Source organism: Alternaria viburni (assembly GCF_023758015.1).
Source record: "Alternaria viburni strain BMP 2772 chromosome Unknown scaffold_22, whole genome shotgun sequence".
Lineage (NCBI taxonomy): Eukaryota > Fungi > Ascomycota > Dothideomycetes > Pleosporales > Pleosporaceae > Alternaria > Alternaria viburni.
This window is the reverse complement of record NW_026055791.1, coordinates 361,127-376,940: the sequence shown is the minus strand read 5'-3', so window position 1 is coordinate 376,940 and position 15,814 is coordinate 361,127. Positions and strand designations below refer to the sequence as shown.

General features: G+C 51.9%; 8 protein-coding genes across 8 annotated transcripts; 6 read left to right on the top strand and 2 right to left on the bottom strand.

Moving 5' to 3' along the window:
- Positions 1-188: 188 nt before the first annotated feature.
- Positions 189-1,916, top strand: J4E79_008918 (uncharacterized protein; the record flags this gene model as incomplete). Its single annotated transcript, XM_049357770.1, has 5 exons — positions 189-561; positions 635-863; positions 912-1,404; positions 1,454-1,772; positions 1,822-1,916. 5 exons carry the CDS (start codon positions 189-191, stop codon positions 1,914-1,916), a joined length of 1,509 nt encoding a protein of 502 aa, XP_049207809.1.
- Positions 1,917-2,185: 269 nt separating this feature from the next.
- On the top strand, positions 2,186-2,842 carry J4E79_008917 (uncharacterized protein; the record flags this gene model as incomplete). Its single annotated transcript, XM_049357769.1, has 1 exon — positions 2,186-2,842. The coding sequence occupies one exon, from the start codon at positions 2,186-2,188 to the stop codon at positions 2,840-2,842; it is 657 nt and encodes a 218-aa protein (XP_049207808.1).
- Positions 2,843-4,183: 1,341 nt separating this feature from the next.
- Positions 4,184-5,858, bottom strand: ESA1 (Histone acetyltransferase; the record flags this gene model as incomplete). Its single annotated transcript, XM_049357768.1, has 3 exons — positions 4,184-5,584; positions 5,692-5,719; positions 5,776-5,858. The coding sequence occupies 3 exons, from the start codon at positions 5,856-5,858 to the stop codon at positions 4,184-4,186; spliced, it is 1,512 nt and encodes a 503-aa protein (XP_049207807.1).
- Positions 5,859-6,132: 274 nt separating this feature from the next.
- J4E79_008915 (uncharacterized protein) lies at positions 6,133-7,209 on the top strand (the record flags this gene model as incomplete). The annotated part of the gene is made up of 1 exon (XM_049357767.1): positions 6,133-7,209. The coding sequence occupies one exon, from the start codon at positions 6,133-6,135 to the stop codon at positions 7,207-7,209; it is 1,077 nt and encodes a 358-aa protein (XP_049207806.1).
- An 851-nt stretch (positions 7,210-8,060) lies between these two features.
- On the top strand, positions 8,061-9,349 carry J4E79_008914 (uncharacterized protein; the record flags this gene model as incomplete). Its single annotated transcript, XM_049357766.1, has 3 exons — positions 8,061-8,275; positions 8,339-8,703; positions 8,757-9,349. 3 exons carry the CDS (start codon positions 8,061-8,063, stop codon positions 9,347-9,349), a joined length of 1,173 nt encoding a protein of 390 aa, XP_049207805.1.
- Positions 9,350-9,617: 268 nt separating this feature from the next.
- J4E79_008913 (uncharacterized protein) lies at positions 9,618-10,538 on the top strand (the record flags this gene model as incomplete). Its single annotated transcript, XM_049357765.1, has 1 exon — positions 9,618-10,538. The coding sequence occupies one exon, from the start codon at positions 9,618-9,620 to the stop codon at positions 10,536-10,538; it is 921 nt and encodes a 306-aa protein (XP_049207804.1).
- A 1,313-nt stretch (positions 10,539-11,851) lies between these two features.
- J4E79_008912 (uncharacterized protein) lies at positions 11,852-13,203 on the bottom strand (the record flags this gene model as incomplete). Its single annotated transcript, XM_049357764.1, has 2 exons — positions 11,852-12,328; positions 12,829-13,203. The coding sequence occupies 2 exons, from the start codon at positions 13,201-13,203 to the stop codon at positions 11,852-11,854; spliced, it is 852 nt and encodes a 283-aa protein (XP_049207803.1).
- Positions 13,204-13,773: 570 nt separating this feature from the next.
- On the top strand, positions 13,774-15,345 carry J4E79_008911 (uncharacterized protein; the record flags this gene model as incomplete). Its single annotated transcript, XM_049357763.1, has 5 exons — positions 13,774-13,802; positions 13,865-13,988; positions 14,044-14,134; positions 14,183-14,363; positions 14,415-15,345. The coding sequence occupies 5 exons, from the start codon at positions 13,774-13,776 to the stop codon at positions 15,343-15,345; spliced, it is 1,356 nt and encodes a 451-aa protein (XP_049207802.1).
- Between the last annotated feature and the right edge of the window lie 469 nt (positions 15,346-15,814).

The following is a 15,814-nucleotide window of genomic DNA, read 5'->3' as shown; positions in this document are numbered from 1 at the left end:
CGTCGTCGCTCGGGCTACTTTCTTATTTATGACTCTTGCCTTCGCATTTGCACTGAACTTGAACGCCCAATTACTTCCTGCTACCTGAGACGCACAATCAGAAAGAATACACCCCAGGCGCGTAGTCGAGGGCTTTTACATCCTCTTCGGGTTCGCAAAAGAACACCGCAGACCGGGAGCTTGGAGCCATGTCTTCCAAACTTCACAGCCTCTTCGACATTCAGCCTGCCTCAGTGACCAACCCGGAACCGACATACCAGAAGAGCAAGGGCAAAGCACCTCAAACGCTCGGCGATGTAGGTGTACTACCGGACGTCGAACTCGCGGACTTTGCTTCTCGCAAAACAGACGATAGCCGACAAGCATCGTATGCAGAGCATGAATTGCCCAAGGGGGCGCAGACCCCGAAAACCCCCAATGAACTCGAGATGAGTCGTCCGGCCACACCGAATCGAGAGGATGCAGTCGGTACTATCAGGACCTGGAACGCTCAACCGATGACCAAATGGAGAATTCTTTGCTGTTGCTTGATCTACTTCTCCAACGGAATCAACGACTCAGGTGAGTTGAGAAATTGATATAGACCTTCCGTTTTTGGATTACTTGATCAGAATTTAGACTAACCAGTGGTCAGTCGTCGGTGCTTTGATCCCATACATGGAGTCGTACTACCACATCTCGTACTCCATCATGTCTCTGGTGTTCGTTAGTAACGCCATCGGTTTCATCTCTGCCGCCTTCTTCACGAACACGATCCTAGGCAAGTTCGGAAGGGCAAAGACTCTGATCATAGCAGAATTGATACAGTTGTCCGCATACGTTATCCTTGTTTGCACACCTCCGTATCCTCTGGTCGTTGTATCGTAAGTATTCGATATTAGAACTCAGTAACCCACAGCTGATAATGTCAGTTTCTTCCTCTTGGGATTCGGTGCAGCCATCAATTTGGCCCTCAACAATGTCTACTGTGCGAATACCCATCCACCTTCCGTCATTCTTGGCCTCTCGCATGGCAGTTATGGCGTCGGTGGAATAGTCGCACCCATAATCGGAACAGCAATCGTCTCACAAGGAATTCTGTGGTCGCGCTTCTACTTTCTTACTGTCGGACTGCGACTTTGCTGCATCGCTTTCGCAGCATGGTCCTTCTGGTCATACACGGAAGACTCTGAGGAGACCCTCTTGGAGACCACGACCAGTAGGCAAACTGCTGCGGAAGATGCCGCTTCCAAGATGAAGATCCTGAAGCTCGCTTTGAAGAACAAAGTCACCATCTTCGGCGCCTTGTTCATCTTTGCATACCAAGGAGCCGAAGTGAGCATTTCAGGCTGGTTCATCTCATACCTCATCAACTACCGCAACGGTGACCCTGCGAAGGTTGGATATGTCACAGCAGGCTTCTGGGTATGTATACTTGCTGCATACTGTGTCGCTTCTGCTAATTGCCGAATAGGGAGGCATCACGCTTGGTCGTTTTGTACTCACCCACGCTGCGCCCAGGATAGGAGAGAAAAGATTCGTCGTCATCCTCACACTCGGCACCATAGCCCTCCAACTTCTGGCATGGTTGACACCGAATTTGATCGGAAATGCAGTCGCTGTATGCTTGTTAGGCTTGTTGTTGGGCCCCGTCTACCCGTGTGCGCAGACCATCTTCTCGCGCCTCATGCCTCGTCATATTCAGACCACCGCAATCGGATTCATTGGCGGAGCAGGAAGCTCAGGTGGTGCGGTTGCGCCCTTCACAACTGGTGTTCTCGCGCAGGCTTCCGGTAAGCGACCTTTATTCTATGCGCAATCATCAGGATACTGATTCTTTAGGTACTTGGGTACTGCACCCCGTTGCACTTGGCATGTACGCTGTTATGCTTGCTTGCTGGTTCGCGCTACCCAAGGTGCGCAAGCGGACTGATTAGACTTATCGACTTTGCGACAATGTCGGGCCTGGAACACACCGTGACCGAAGTGTTCGTCTAGTACGAGAAATGCGAAGGTTGATGATAGGCCACCATGACATCATTTTGAGACCACTAACATTGCGGGACCCGCGGAACGCGTTGTGTACCAACAGGATGACCACATCACGCTCAAGTATATAGCAAATCGTGCCTGCTTCTCGTGAGTCGGTCACAAATTGGAAACCATCTTCAAGAATATCCCACAATACAATCTCGCACCGTCCAACATGTCCGCGACACAAACCATACAGATCTTGAGCATATCCACCGCGCTGTTAGCGTCGGGCGGCATAGCAGCATTATCTCTCTTCGACGTTCCAATGTTACAATCACAGCCAGCATCTCGATCTCTTCCAATGATACGCTGGCTCTTCTCAAGAGGCTCCCACACGTTTCCAACAGCCGCAATCACATCCGCATTCGGCTTCGTCTATCTCGCTTACAAAGCTCTCCCACCATCTTCCGTCAACTCGATTTCCTCAATCGTTCAGCATGCCGTCAAGGGCAAGCCAGGTCTTTATCTCGTCGCCGCCGCGCTTTCTTTCAGCATCGCGCCAATCACGGGTCTGGCCATGATACCCACGAACTTCGCCCTTATCAAGAAGAATGAAGATCTAGGCGGGAGCCGCAGTAAGGCGTCTGCCGAGTACCGAGAAAAGGCTGGGTCGAAAGAGCGGAGCGCTGATGAATCCGTGGATAGCAAGGATGACGTGAGTCAATGGAAGGATTTGAGTGTACCACAAGAGAAAACGGAGAGGAAGAGTACTCAAGCAGAGGATCAAGAGGTAAATGAGCTGTTGGACAAGTTCGGCAAGTTGAACATGCTGAGGGCAGTAGCTATTGGCTCGGGTGGTATCGTGGGGTTGATGGCTGTTTTGGCGTAGGCGTTATTATGTTGCTATATAACCCGAAGTATTCCGTAATCCAGCCAAGCACACCTAGCTCCCCGCAATAGGCGGCTCGCATCATGTCCAACGAATGAAAGCGCATGCACGTTACGAGCACGACATTGATTGCACCGCTGACGTGAGCTGGCTGACTACCTGTTGTGTAAGATAGCGGAAGCGGAATGGGGACGGCGATAAGCATATACCATGCGGAACATTCAGCTTGCTTTCAGCTCTTCGTGCCAGTATGTAGTACTATAAAGCCTTAATTATCTATCACAGCCAAATCTGGTCCAATCTTTCCATTGCGACACCTGTGCAAGATGCATCGCATATTCCTCCTCCCAGAACTCCTCATCCAGATCGTCACTCTCCTCCCCCCTTCTGAACTCCCCATATACGCTTCTGTCTCCAAGCACTGGAGAGAAACACTTCGCCTTAATCTCCCTCCGCGCCTTCTTCCTCTTCGCGACGCTTCATCAGCAATCCCCTCCACTGCTACAAAGCCCGAGACCCTTGACAGACTACCGCAATTTGTTTCCTCTCTCGCCCAAGACATTCTCGCACGAACAACACAGTGGATGAATCCTGGCTTGCCACTGGATATCTCGGATGACTACTACTTTTGGCATGAAGGCGCTTATGGGAATATTCTCTCCGCGCTTGTCCCGTTTTTGCATCCTTGGCTGGGGAAGCATGTGTGTGAATTGATAGGTGGGCTGGACGAGATGGCGAGGGGAGAGATGGGGATCTGTTTTAGGACGCGAATGAGCGTCAGGGAATTTCATGAGTGGTTGGCGGGGTGTGAGAACGAGACTGAAGAGGGTAGAATTAGTATGAGTGCATACTTGACGAGACCCGTGACGCGGAGTATCGAGGTATACTGTGTGGACGGTGCGGAGTGGGATCGGGAGTATCGCAATGTACTACATCGACATGGAAGAAGAGATTGGCAGCAGCGTTGTGTGAGGGTGGAGCGAGAAAAAGGTGTTAGGATGGGAGATGTTGTTGAAGAGTTGAGGGGTGTGTTGAAGACTAGTAAGATTGGGGCGCACACTGGAGAGGCGATACAGAGAGATGTGATGCTGGAGTGGAGATTTGAGGAAGCCGCAAGCAGAATGACATGCTTCGAGTGGTTCGACGGCACTGGATAAGGGAAGAAACACCAGGATGGAAGCGGAACGAATTGGGCAGACGATGGACGATCTACAATGATATCAATATGGGTCTGGGTATACCATGAAGAAGTAACAGCCAACACCATGCGCCAAGCCAATGCTCACTGATCAGAATATTGACCAAAAGAATTGCGCCGATAAACATACCCAGTGCAAACGTTCACCAGTTCCATGTCCTGCTTGCGGCCGAGAACACAGGTGGTTTCCAAATCAAACGATCAGGATCGATGCTCCTCTTGCCCTTCAGCTTCTCCTTCGCCTTCTGTCTCTCCCGTTGCGCGATAACTGCATCTGTGAGAACGACAACGTGCTGGTTCTTGCTGTATCGCAGCATGTTTAGATTTTGCAGGGTATGCAGCACATCGTTCGTCGTCATCGCCGTCGCAGCACCCAAATCCTCGATGTTAGCCTCGGTTCGGCCAGGCTCCATTAGAATATCGACGAGAATCTCCTGCCAGTAGGCACGGTATCCGAGCAGACCCAGATCAGACAACGGCTTCTCTGGAGACCCGAGCTTGTTTTCACGCTTGGAAAGAAGGTAGGAAAAGTCGATAAGCAGTTTACCGAATCCTTTTCGTTGGTATTGAGGTAGGGTGAGAATACAGGCCACGTTGTAGCCTTCTGCCGATTCTTTCTCTTTGGAAAAGTAGCCCACAAAATGGCAGCCATGTTCGTCGCGCGTGCACATGCAGTAGAACAAGAAAGGGTCGACATCGTAGTATAACGTCTTATGGTCCAGGAACAGCTTCGAAAGTAGACAGAGGTTTCGACACCATGTCCGCTGCCGCCTCCCGTCAATCTCGAAGAAGGACACATAGTCGTCTCGGTATATCTCGTTGCCGGGTGGGTGGAGCAGGTGGCACTTTGTGCGGTGGCGCTCGAACTGCGTTACTTCACCATAGTAACCAAGGCAGAATTCGCAGATGTACACTACATCTGAGTCGACAAAGTCCACTGGGTAGGGTGAGAAGTACCAAGGCTCGACCTCGAATTTGCCCATCTGGATCTTCTCCAAGTTACGCACCCGCGAAATCTCGGTCTGGTTTTGGGTCATAGACCCGGATGTACGTAGCTTCTCGATTTCATCTTCTCTCGAGTAATCCTGGGGTGGCATGGCCTTGGCTGCTGCGGCGGCATCCTGCACGTCGACAAGGTCCATCTCCTCATCCTCGGGTTTCGGTGTGCCTTCTGTGACTTCGCTCGTGACTATGAGTTCTTGGTTCTCCTTGCCACTTGCTTTGGACGGCCTCGGTGCTTTGCCTGGCAGGTTGCTAGACGTCGATTCTGGTGTGCCTGAGATCTCACGATCAAGTTTGCTGCGGGATCGCTTGAGGTTCTTCTGATCAGACTTTGAAGGTGCCTTGTCGGTCTTAACGGCAGTGCCCTTCTTTTTGTCTGCTTTCTCGGGCGCTGGCCACTCGACTTCTCTTGATAGATCTATCCGTTCGGCTTCGATCCACTCATCCAGACGCTTGTTGAACTCTTCATAATGAACGTAGAACTTGGGCCTTCCCTGCCTGGTTTGGATGGACAAAATCTCAGCTTTGCGCTTCTCGCCATCCTGTATCGTGTTAGTCTATATACCAACAAGTATTGGTGTTGCTGTTTTAGTGTTCATGCGGCTGGGGTTTGCAATGCACATCGCGGTGTTGCGCGCTAGTCACGTACCTTCTCAACCCACGCCTTCACGCCAGTCCTGCACGCAGCGCGTCAGCATACATAATCAAACTGTGCGCATGGTGTCGCACTTACCTCAGCTGTGCAAGAGTGGCAAAGCCTGTTTCTACGGGCGCCGGCGTCCCGGAGGGCTCATGCGAGTTTTCTCGAGGCGCCATGGCGATGCGACACGCGTTTCTCGATTCTGGTAGATTTTGGAGCTCGTTGTGAGGTTTGATGTCGCGATGATGTTGGGGGTGCTGGGCTCAGTCGCGATGTTGCCGCCTGCCGATCGGGCCTTTGCGTCGCGTTCGAGCCGACATCTGGAAGGTGCTAGCGCGGGTTTGAACTTTTGCTCGCGGGGACTGAGCGGAGAAGCGCAAACGGCCAACATCCTCGACAACCACTGACAGGACGACCCTCACACCGCTATGCCGCGCAGGTGACGACAACATGGCTCCAATCGATCCCAGCACTCTGTCCTGCAACTGGAAGATACTGCAACAGCGACTCAAGCCTTCAACGCCCGCGACACCTCCGAAGAACAAGAAGTTCGAGGACGAGAAGCAGTCTTCGCTCAAGCGCAAGAGACCTCAGCACGCCAATGGGAAGCACGGAGATGCATCACCAAAAGTTGTAAACGGCTCCCAGAAGAACACACCGCGAAAACCTCTGCCCTCGAGAAAGCGACAGAAGATGGAGGAGCCCGCGTCTGTCGGCGCTTCAGCCAAGCAGCATAACGCCAAAACCCTCTCCAAAAGCATCTCGATGCCCTCTCTCAAGAAGACACCCCTTCTGAGCGACCCGAAGGATGCCGCGGCAGCGGTGTCCATCCTCGAACCACACCCCGACTTTCCCGATATAGAAAACGAGGGCGTATCAGAGGTAGCGCTGCCCGGGAAATATGTCGCATTAGATTGTGAGATGGTGGGAGTTGGCCCAGAGCCCAACCGTGACTCTGCGCTGGCAAGAGTGTCGCTAGTCAACTTTCATGGTCATCAGGTCTACGATTCCTACGTTCAGGTACCCCGAGGAATCGAAGTTACCGACTATCGAACCGCTGTCTCCGGCATCGAGCCTAGACATCTCCGCAAAGACGTCGCGCGACCCTTCGACGAAGTACGAAACGACCTCAAGATCCTCCTCACCGGGCGCATACTCGTCGGTCACGCGGTGAAGAACGATCTCGACGTGCTCATCTTGAAGCACGACAAGCGCTTCATTCGCGACACATCCAAGTTCTCGAAGTTTAGAGAGTTGGCCATAATACCGGGGCGCACCCCAGGCTTGAAGCTATTGGCAGACAAACTACTGGGTGTAGAGATTCAAGTCGGTGCTCATAGCTCGGTTGAGGATGCTAGGGCTACCATGGCGCTGTTCAGGTTGGAAAAAGACAGCTTCGAGCACGAGATCCGGCAGAAGTATGGTAACATCCGCCTCGACGCAGCTGGGCCAGAAGTCGACGTCGGCGGTGGTGAAGAAATGAAGAAGAAGAGCCGGAATAGGAAGAAGAAAAAGAAGAGGAACTAGTAGGCTGAGACGTGTACTCTTACAGCTGCTGTTGTTCTTGATCTTGCTGCATTTACTTGGAGTCTTGCATGGCACGGATACCCTGAAAAGTTTACGTGTAATTTTACATTTACTATTGGATCATGTACTGTCGGTAGCTTTGCATCTTTGGCCAAGGTTGTTCCTGTGCCCACCAATACATCAAATATTCTCTCCATGTGTATCTAGCAAAGAGACTGCTTCCGATAAAGCCTTCACGTGTTTCAGTCCATGTCTGGGGCAGCCTCAACCCGAGACCGGGAGTATCACAATGGAGTTGAAATGTGCAATTGAGGCCAGGACTTTTGCACTCTGCCTCGTCATGCAGGTTGCCGACATGCTAATGTCCGTACATCCGCCAGACTGGTACCACTAGTCTGCTACCATCTTCAACTTCACCAGAAACTCTACTGGATTCTCTGAGCCGGTCCGAATTTAAGGAGGGCACCAATCTTGGCGCCGCCTGCACTCGTCCGACACGTGAAGCTTGACGATATTTGGCTCGGACCTTAGCGGAGATAGCATCTACCATGACCAGATATCCCCGCATTGAACATGGGAGACCTTGGGATGGTGTTCCTCCACCGTCTTACCGCCATCCGACAAAGATCGGCCCCGACAACCGTCGGCAGTCTCGAACTTGGACGCAATAGACGAAGAGACCGAAGATGGACCCTGAGGTACTCCAGCGTAACACGTCATACGCATGTGAAGATTCAGGAGATATAAGAAGAGGCCGAGTCCTGCAATAGGCCCCTCACAGTACCTCGCACTTCCATCTCCATCTCCTAAACTCCACTACCTTTCCAAAGTTTCCCAACTACTTTTTCAAGATGCCTTCTCCATTGGGTGACGTACCCAAGGCTGCGTCCCTCCTGGACTTCCACCGCGTCATGTCGCCCACTGCCGGCATTCGCGTTTCTCCTCTTTGCTTGGGAACGATGAATTTTGGCGATGCGTGGGAGGGCATGATGGGGAAGTGTGATAAGAAGACCGTGTTTGAGATTCTTGATTTCTTCCACAAGCAAGGTGGAAACTTCATTGATACGTAAGGCTTTATACCATCCATTTGGGCACGTCGTGGTGATGATGGAAGCTGACATTGTCATAGCGCAAACAACTACCAGAACGAGGAGTCTGAGACCTGGATCGGCGAGTGGATGAAAGAGCGAGGCGTACGACACGAAATGGTCATAGCCACCAAGTTTACCACCTACTTCCCTGACCCAAACAACTCTCCCCGACAACGTATCAACTACGCTGGTAACAGCACGAAGTCGCTCCGCGTCTCGCTTGAGGCATCCCTCAAGAAGCTCCAGACTGATTACATCGACCTGCTGTACGTGCACTGGTGGGACTTCACGACATCTATCCCTGAGTTGATGCAATCGCTTAACGCCGTCGTCAACTCTGGAAATGTTCTATACCTCGGAATCAGCGACACGCCTGCCTGGGTTGTCAGCAAAGCGAATGAATGTAAGTATAGATATTTGGCAAGACTTCGTATCCGTAACTAACGAGAAATTCAGATGCCCGCAACCACGGCCTCCGTGGCTTCAGTGTCTACCAAGGCCGCTGGTCCGCAGCCGATCGTGACTTCGAGCGTGAGATCATCCCGATGGCACGCGAAGAAGGCATGGCTCTGTGCCCGTGGGGTGCCCTTGGTGGCGGCAACTTCACCACCGAAGAGAAGCGCAAGAACAACGAGCAAGGTCGTAACACTGGCCCAGCTTCCGAGAAGCACATCGAAATCTCCAAGAAGCTCGAAGCCATCGCCGACCAAAAGAAGACACAGGTCACCAGCATCGCCCTGGCCTATGTACGCCACAAGTACCCCTTCGTGTACCCAATCGTTGGCGGCCGCAAGATCGACCATCTTAACGGTAACATCGAGGCGTTGGCAATCGAGTTGAGCGAGGAAGAGATTGATGACATTGATTCCGCTGTTCCTTTCGAGATTGGCTTCCCAATGAACTTCCTGTTCGAGTTTATTGGTAACAAGTACAAGAACAACATGACCAGTTCCGACGTTGGTCTCCTGGCGTTTGCTGGACCTCTGGAGAGCGTACCAATACTGCAAGGCCCTAAGCCACACCCGCTTCAAGGATACGGAGGCAACTAAGAGCATGGAAGCTAGATATTGAACGTAAACGATAACCGGGCCTATAGCTTCATGCATGAATCAAAGGAGTAGTCTGAAAATTTGATGTTTACCAGTGATACAAATGTCTCGCTTCGTAAATGATTCCTTCCCAGTCAATTCTTTTGTTGACGGAGGCTCACCCTCACCTTCCTAGTAGGACCAATCAAAATCCAAGCGGGGGCCCCACTTACACACTCTTTGCACTTTCCAATTCGCTCGCTCAATGCAGCACAACACACATCACGCCATGGACTCTCAACTTATTCCACTATCCGATTTCAGACTACCAGACCACTCAAAAGCTGCATTAAATCTCAATGGCTCCCCTCTCAGCATCATCGATCCTTCCAGTCTCACTCCCGAGACCACTGGCGAAAGCATTACCCCAGCAATCGGTCTAGCAACAGTCTTATACAAATGGCATCCAAACGCACTTGCAGCCTTCCTAGATCTAGATGCCTGGTTCTCCTTAACATGGACCCTAAGCATCGCCGAAGGCACACCCGAAGGATCGAAAATCGAAATCGGGCGCATAGGCAACCAAATTACTTTCGGCAGTCTGGATAGCAGCGGCGATAATTGGACGTTGATGCTTACCTACAACATTGTTCTAGAAGGTGAAGACAGAGGGAAGTGGATACCGAATCCCAAAGAGAGTATGTTGGGCGAGGAAGACGTCACAGATCCAGAGGAGATTGAGAAGCTGGGTAAAGAGTTTGTGGAAAAGATTGTGAGGGAGAAGAGGTGGGAGACGGGGAAGAAGATGAAGCATCGGTTCTTTGTGGAGTATGCGCCGATGGATGTTTGGGGTGATGGTATTCCGATGAGTCCGCATTGGCTGTATTCTTCTCTCGATCTTTCGAGGTGTACGGCTTGCAAGAAGACGGGTGTTGCGTTGCAGCGTTGTGGAAGGTGTGGTACGTCGACGTACTGTTCGGATGTTTGTCAGAAAGGGGATTGGGCTGTGCATAAGGATGTGTGCAGTATGAGCATGGAGGATAGGGGTCAGGCGATTAAGTTGTCGGAGAAGGGTGGGTTGATCATGTGGGATGTGGAGAAGACGTATGCGAAAGAGGAGGGGGAGATGAGTGCGAATCCGAATTTTGAGACACCGCAAGCGAAGCGGAAGATGGCGCAGAATACCGAAAGTAGTGAGAAGAGCGGATGAAGAGAAAAGAGCGATCCAACAGCGCGTCGGCCTCATTCGATAGCAGGGAAGAATTAGGATTTTGTTGTACCAAGAGATGGAAAGATACAAAAGCATGACTTTGGAAGGCCTATCCGATTGATGTCTCCAGTCAATAGATCACTTACATACGTTTGCTGTTGTCCGTCACGACGTTTAATACTACCACACTTTGTTCTACGTAGATATGGACGTAGATCCGTGAACTCTTCTATCCCTTGTTTGCCCTAGTATCTTCCAGCTTAATAAGATTACGTTAGTTTCCGCATCTTCTATCCACCCGAACGAGGGCTCTTAGTCCAGTGGTAAGACACTCGGATGCAACGTAGAGTTATACAGGCCTGACACTTAACCGTGTGAGTAGGGGTCAAGAAACCGGGCATGCGCCAAGGTTTCGGCCGTCGGCCCTAGGGTAGAGTGAAATCTTCCTTCAAGTCTGTAGCAGACTAGACGATGACAGCTTTCGAGAGACATGCGTTCGATCCGCATAGAGCCTATTTGTTTTTGCCTCTGCCGTTGCTTCGAATGTGTGCTGACTGTCCTGCATATTAAGGCCTTTTGTATTCTATCGTGCTCAACACAGCTATAGCACTGCTAATCTCTCCCTGTCCCGCTCGTAGCAAAGAGCCTAAGTAGAGACAACAGGTGACCAGATACGTACCGCTAAGCATTTACACTAGATAAGTACATATCCTGTCATTTTGCTGCTTGTATGTGAAGTCGTCTCTCTTGTCTATATAAATTAGAGCCTGGAGTTGTCTATGTAGTCCGCCGTCTGCTAGGTAAAGGGGCGCACCCTGCGCATCCGATGTCATATTCTCAGAGTCTAAGGATTGCGATCTCTCTCATTTAATAAGGAGTACCTTTGCGTATGTAGTGGTCATGTATTTCAGGAGTTATAAGTGGCTCGTCTCGCTCTGCGTCACCGCAGTACCATGGATGGGATGTGTTATTCTCAATTTGTCTCGGCACTGAGACCCGCCTGATTCCCTGGTCTGCATACATAAGATTGTTCATCTTCTCATCTAGCAACAGACCACAGAGCATTTAGTCTAATGGTATGACGCTCGTGCCAAAATATCCGCAGACCTTCTCAGGAGCGGGCGCTTGATCGCGCCTTGGACTGTTGATATTGATCTAGGTCCACTCTGTTTATAGTTGGTGCCATTCTGAAGCAGATGCGGGTGTAACGAGAGATCTAAGTTCGAGTCTTAGAATGCTCATCCTCTCTTTTTGCTTCGTTGGTGGATGTAGTGCGTGCTGTTTTGGTGGTAGGTCGGCATCGTTGTGGTCCCTCACTTTTTGGCCTCCTTCTTCTGTTCTTTGTCCCACTCTTTTTGCTCCTTCATGAACCTCTCCTTCTTGTCAACGTAGCCCTCGTGCAACTTGGCCTTCTCCCAAACCTCCCTGAAGATGATGCTAGCCTCCAGTTTCTCATCCTGCCCCTCGTGGCCCTTGCTTCTCTCTAGTTGCTCTCCGGTCTTTTTGTCGTACTTTCTTCCTCCAGCATGGTTTGCATATCTCTTTGCCCTGGTCATTCCCATCTGCAAGAACTTGCGGGACATGTCCATGCCAACGAAGTCGTCTTTCTGGTCGTACTCCAGAAATCTGGCGTAGATCTCAGATGAGGACTTTTGTGCGATAGCAGGTGTTTTGAAACGCCATAAAGGAAGTATCTCGGACTTGTAGGGCTCGAATGTTAGAACGCCTTGTTCGCCGCGGCCGATGCGGTAGCTCATCCGCTGGGCTTTTGTTAAAGGTTCCGAAGGCATCTTGATCGCGTTTCTGATCATGAACTACTTTCTTGGATGCTGGTGTTAAGGTAAGAAGCGGTGGCAGCGAAGGGAGGTGGCTGGCGAGAGTTCATGACGTAGTGGGTTCACGCTACGCGACGCGCGAGCACGTTGCTTTGCGTTGCACTACCCAATACGCGTCAGGGTCTCGCTGCATGCACCAGAGCACTGTGATAAACTCTCTTGATGCACGTCCTTCTGCACTCTCATGAAATACAGAACAGCACTGTGGTAGATATGTACACAGAAAGGAGTGGGTGTTGGGTGTTCGACCAGGACTTGGTCCTGCTTATATACAGTCTAATGCAATCCTTTCTAATATCGCGGTATATGTACAGATGGGTGCGTGCAGTGGTCGCACTGGCGTGGCTGTCTTATCCCAGGTCTGTGGGCGCATGCAGCCATGATACGTTTGTTTGTTGAATCTTCTCCCACGCCTCCTGTTATTGATTGTCGTTCTTTCCCCGGGGCTTGCACACCATCTTCTCGACTCGTTGCAAGATGGTCAGTTGTTGTTCTTCTTTGCCCTCGTCGTCTTGTACACCCAGCACCTGCCCAATCAGACCACCAGGCTTGGGCACTGGGCATTCCCTCTTCGCCGCCAATTTCTCTTCAATCAGGCGCTGCCTCCTCCGCTCCTCGCTCATGACGCCATTGCAGCTCTCGTCTTCCGGCACTCTCCGCCGCCGTCTCCGCCTGTTCTCTCCTGTGGGGTCTGCGGAATCGGCGAGTGTGCGAGGGTCGACCGGGCAGGGTATCAGATGTGGAGCGGCGACGACGAGAAATGAGACCATGAGCGTCGTTCCAAAGAGTGAGGTCGTCATGCGCGACCGCGGGTGGAGATGTGGAGGCATGTTGTGTGTGTGGGTTGAGAAATTAGAGAGCGAATTGCGGAGGCATCACTGGGCCTGGAGAGTCGTTAACGGCTGGTGGGTGGAATTGCGATAGTCGCTCAGAGCATACTGTGCCAATTGAGATGCCTCGAGCAGATGTGGACGGCGGGGGAGCGGGGTTGGCGGTGGTGATGGTGTTCTGGTGGAGTGAACATGGACGGCGGAGCTAGCTGGACGGGCTTGGACCAACATCCCTGCGCATTCGCATGCCCGCTGTGGATCTCTGGCCCTCGACCTCCACCAGCCCACCACCTTGACTTGTTCACCTGTTACAGAGCTACCGCCCTTCAACATTCGCTATCTTCAGCTTAATAGTCCTATACAACTATCACATAGTCACGAGACCCGCGCATTCACTACATCTGTAACGCGCCACACGCGTACCGCCACCCTCCGTACAGTTCCCGCCCACCAGAATCTTCTGTTACGAACAGCTCGCATAGCTGCAGACGCATTACGCACGCAATTGCCAACAAAAGACTTTATACGTCCCGAAAGCCCTGCGCGGGCGTATAGCGCATAGCCGTCGCCATGAGCGCCGGTGGTAGCGACCTCGACAAGTATGGATAGCCACTCAGCCGACTAGCATACGTACGATATATGGGGCTGACACCGATCGCAGAGCTATCCAGCAGCTTCGCGCATGTCGTCCGATACCCGAGAACCAAGTCCGAGAGCTATGTTACAAGGCACGCGAGCTGTTGATCGAGGAAGGCAACGTGGTTGGGGTGGATGCGCCCGTAACGGTAGGCACTATACTGAGTCGTCACCTGGGCATAGCTAATCGCATGGCGTTGCTAGATATGTGGTGATATTCATGGCCAATTTCACGACCTGATGGAGCTCTTCCGGGTTGGTGGAGACGTACCGGACACGAACTACCTCTTTATGGGCAAGCCAACCGAATCCCGCCATGTTGCTCCGCACTGACTGTATGCAGGCGACTTTGTTGACCGCGGTTTCTACTCGCTCGAATCTTTCCTCCTGCTTCTATGCCTCAAAGTTCGTTACCCAGACCGAATAACGCTCATCAGAGGCAACCACGAGTCTCGCCAGATCACGACTGTATACGGGTTTTACGATGAGTGCTTACGGAAATACGGCAGCGCAAACGTTTGGAGGTAGCTCGTGATCCCGTGCTCCTGATATTGAGTCAATGCTAACATTGGCAGGTATTGCTGCGAAGTCTTTGATTACCTAGCCCTCGGTGCTCTCGTACAAGGCGCCGCAACATCGCTCCAAGCCACCGATGGCCCCATAGCCGAGTCCAGCAACGCAGAGAACATGCCCGACATTGACCAAGACATCGAGATTGAAACGCTCAACGCGAACGGCGAGGTTATGTACCGCTACGCACGCAACTCGGACTCCCAGTCAAGCGCCGCCTCGCAAGTTAGCGCAAACATGGGCTCCTCGTCCCCCGTCGCCCCAACACCCGGACGAGTTGGCCCTGCAGGAACGGGCGCAACCTCGTCTGCCAACGGCTCAGCTCGAAACGATACCGGAGCGATCTTATGCGTACACGGAGGACTGTCACCGCTCGTCGACTCTGTGGATAAGATTCGGCTTTTGGACCGAAAGCAAGAGGTGCCACACGAAGGAGCTATGTGTGATCTCCTCTGGTCCGATCCCGATGAGATTGACGGATGGGGCCTGTCACCGCGTGGTGCAGGCTTTCTATTTGGAGCCGATATTGTCAAAACGTTCAACCATAAGAACGACCTCAGTCTCATCGCAAGAGCACATCAATTGGTCATGGAAGGTTTTAAGGAAATGTTCGACTCAACAATTGTCACTGTCTGGTCAGCGCCAAACTACTGCTACCGTTGCGGCAACGTAGCCGCCATCTTGGAACTTGGCGAGGATGGATCAAACGCTGGTTTCCAAAGGAGATCAAACGGCGACAGAGCAGGCGGTGGTGGAGGCTGGGTGCTAGGCTCCAACGCTGGACCAAACGGCGAGAGGCGACTGAGTTCCGTACTCAACGACACTTATCAGAAGAACAGGGACGGTCCAGGACGGCGGTACCGGGTGTTTGAAGCTGCTCCCCAGGACTCGCGAGGCATGCCGGCGAAGAAGCCAGTAGCGGACTACTTCCTTTGAGGAACGGCGACATTACCGCTGGAATTGGAGTTGAATAAAGCTTGAGGGTTGGATACCATGCCTCGTCAGGCCATTCCCGCGTTGCTTATGAGGGGTGCTTCAGAACACATCCTGCAATTGAGCTTGGGCGTTTGGAGTTTGCAATAAGAGTCCAATGAAGTTAATGGGGCGAAGACACCCGGCGCTTGATGCTGGATGAAGCGATATAAGACTCCATTGTTGCTATACCGTCACCCGACCAACGCTCATGTGCCGCCATATCTCTGTCATGTCTTCACTTTCCTCAGCGCGTTAATTGTACAACAGATCTGAGACCACTCCGTCCATGCCAATAGCCAACTCTGATGAAACCCTGGAACGCCGTGGGATGTTACGAAGATTGGATGCGACCACTCTCCCAAGCATGACGACATCTCATGCTATGCGTCGACGGCGTTGAGTGTTGACCTCATTACAAAGTCATCGAACT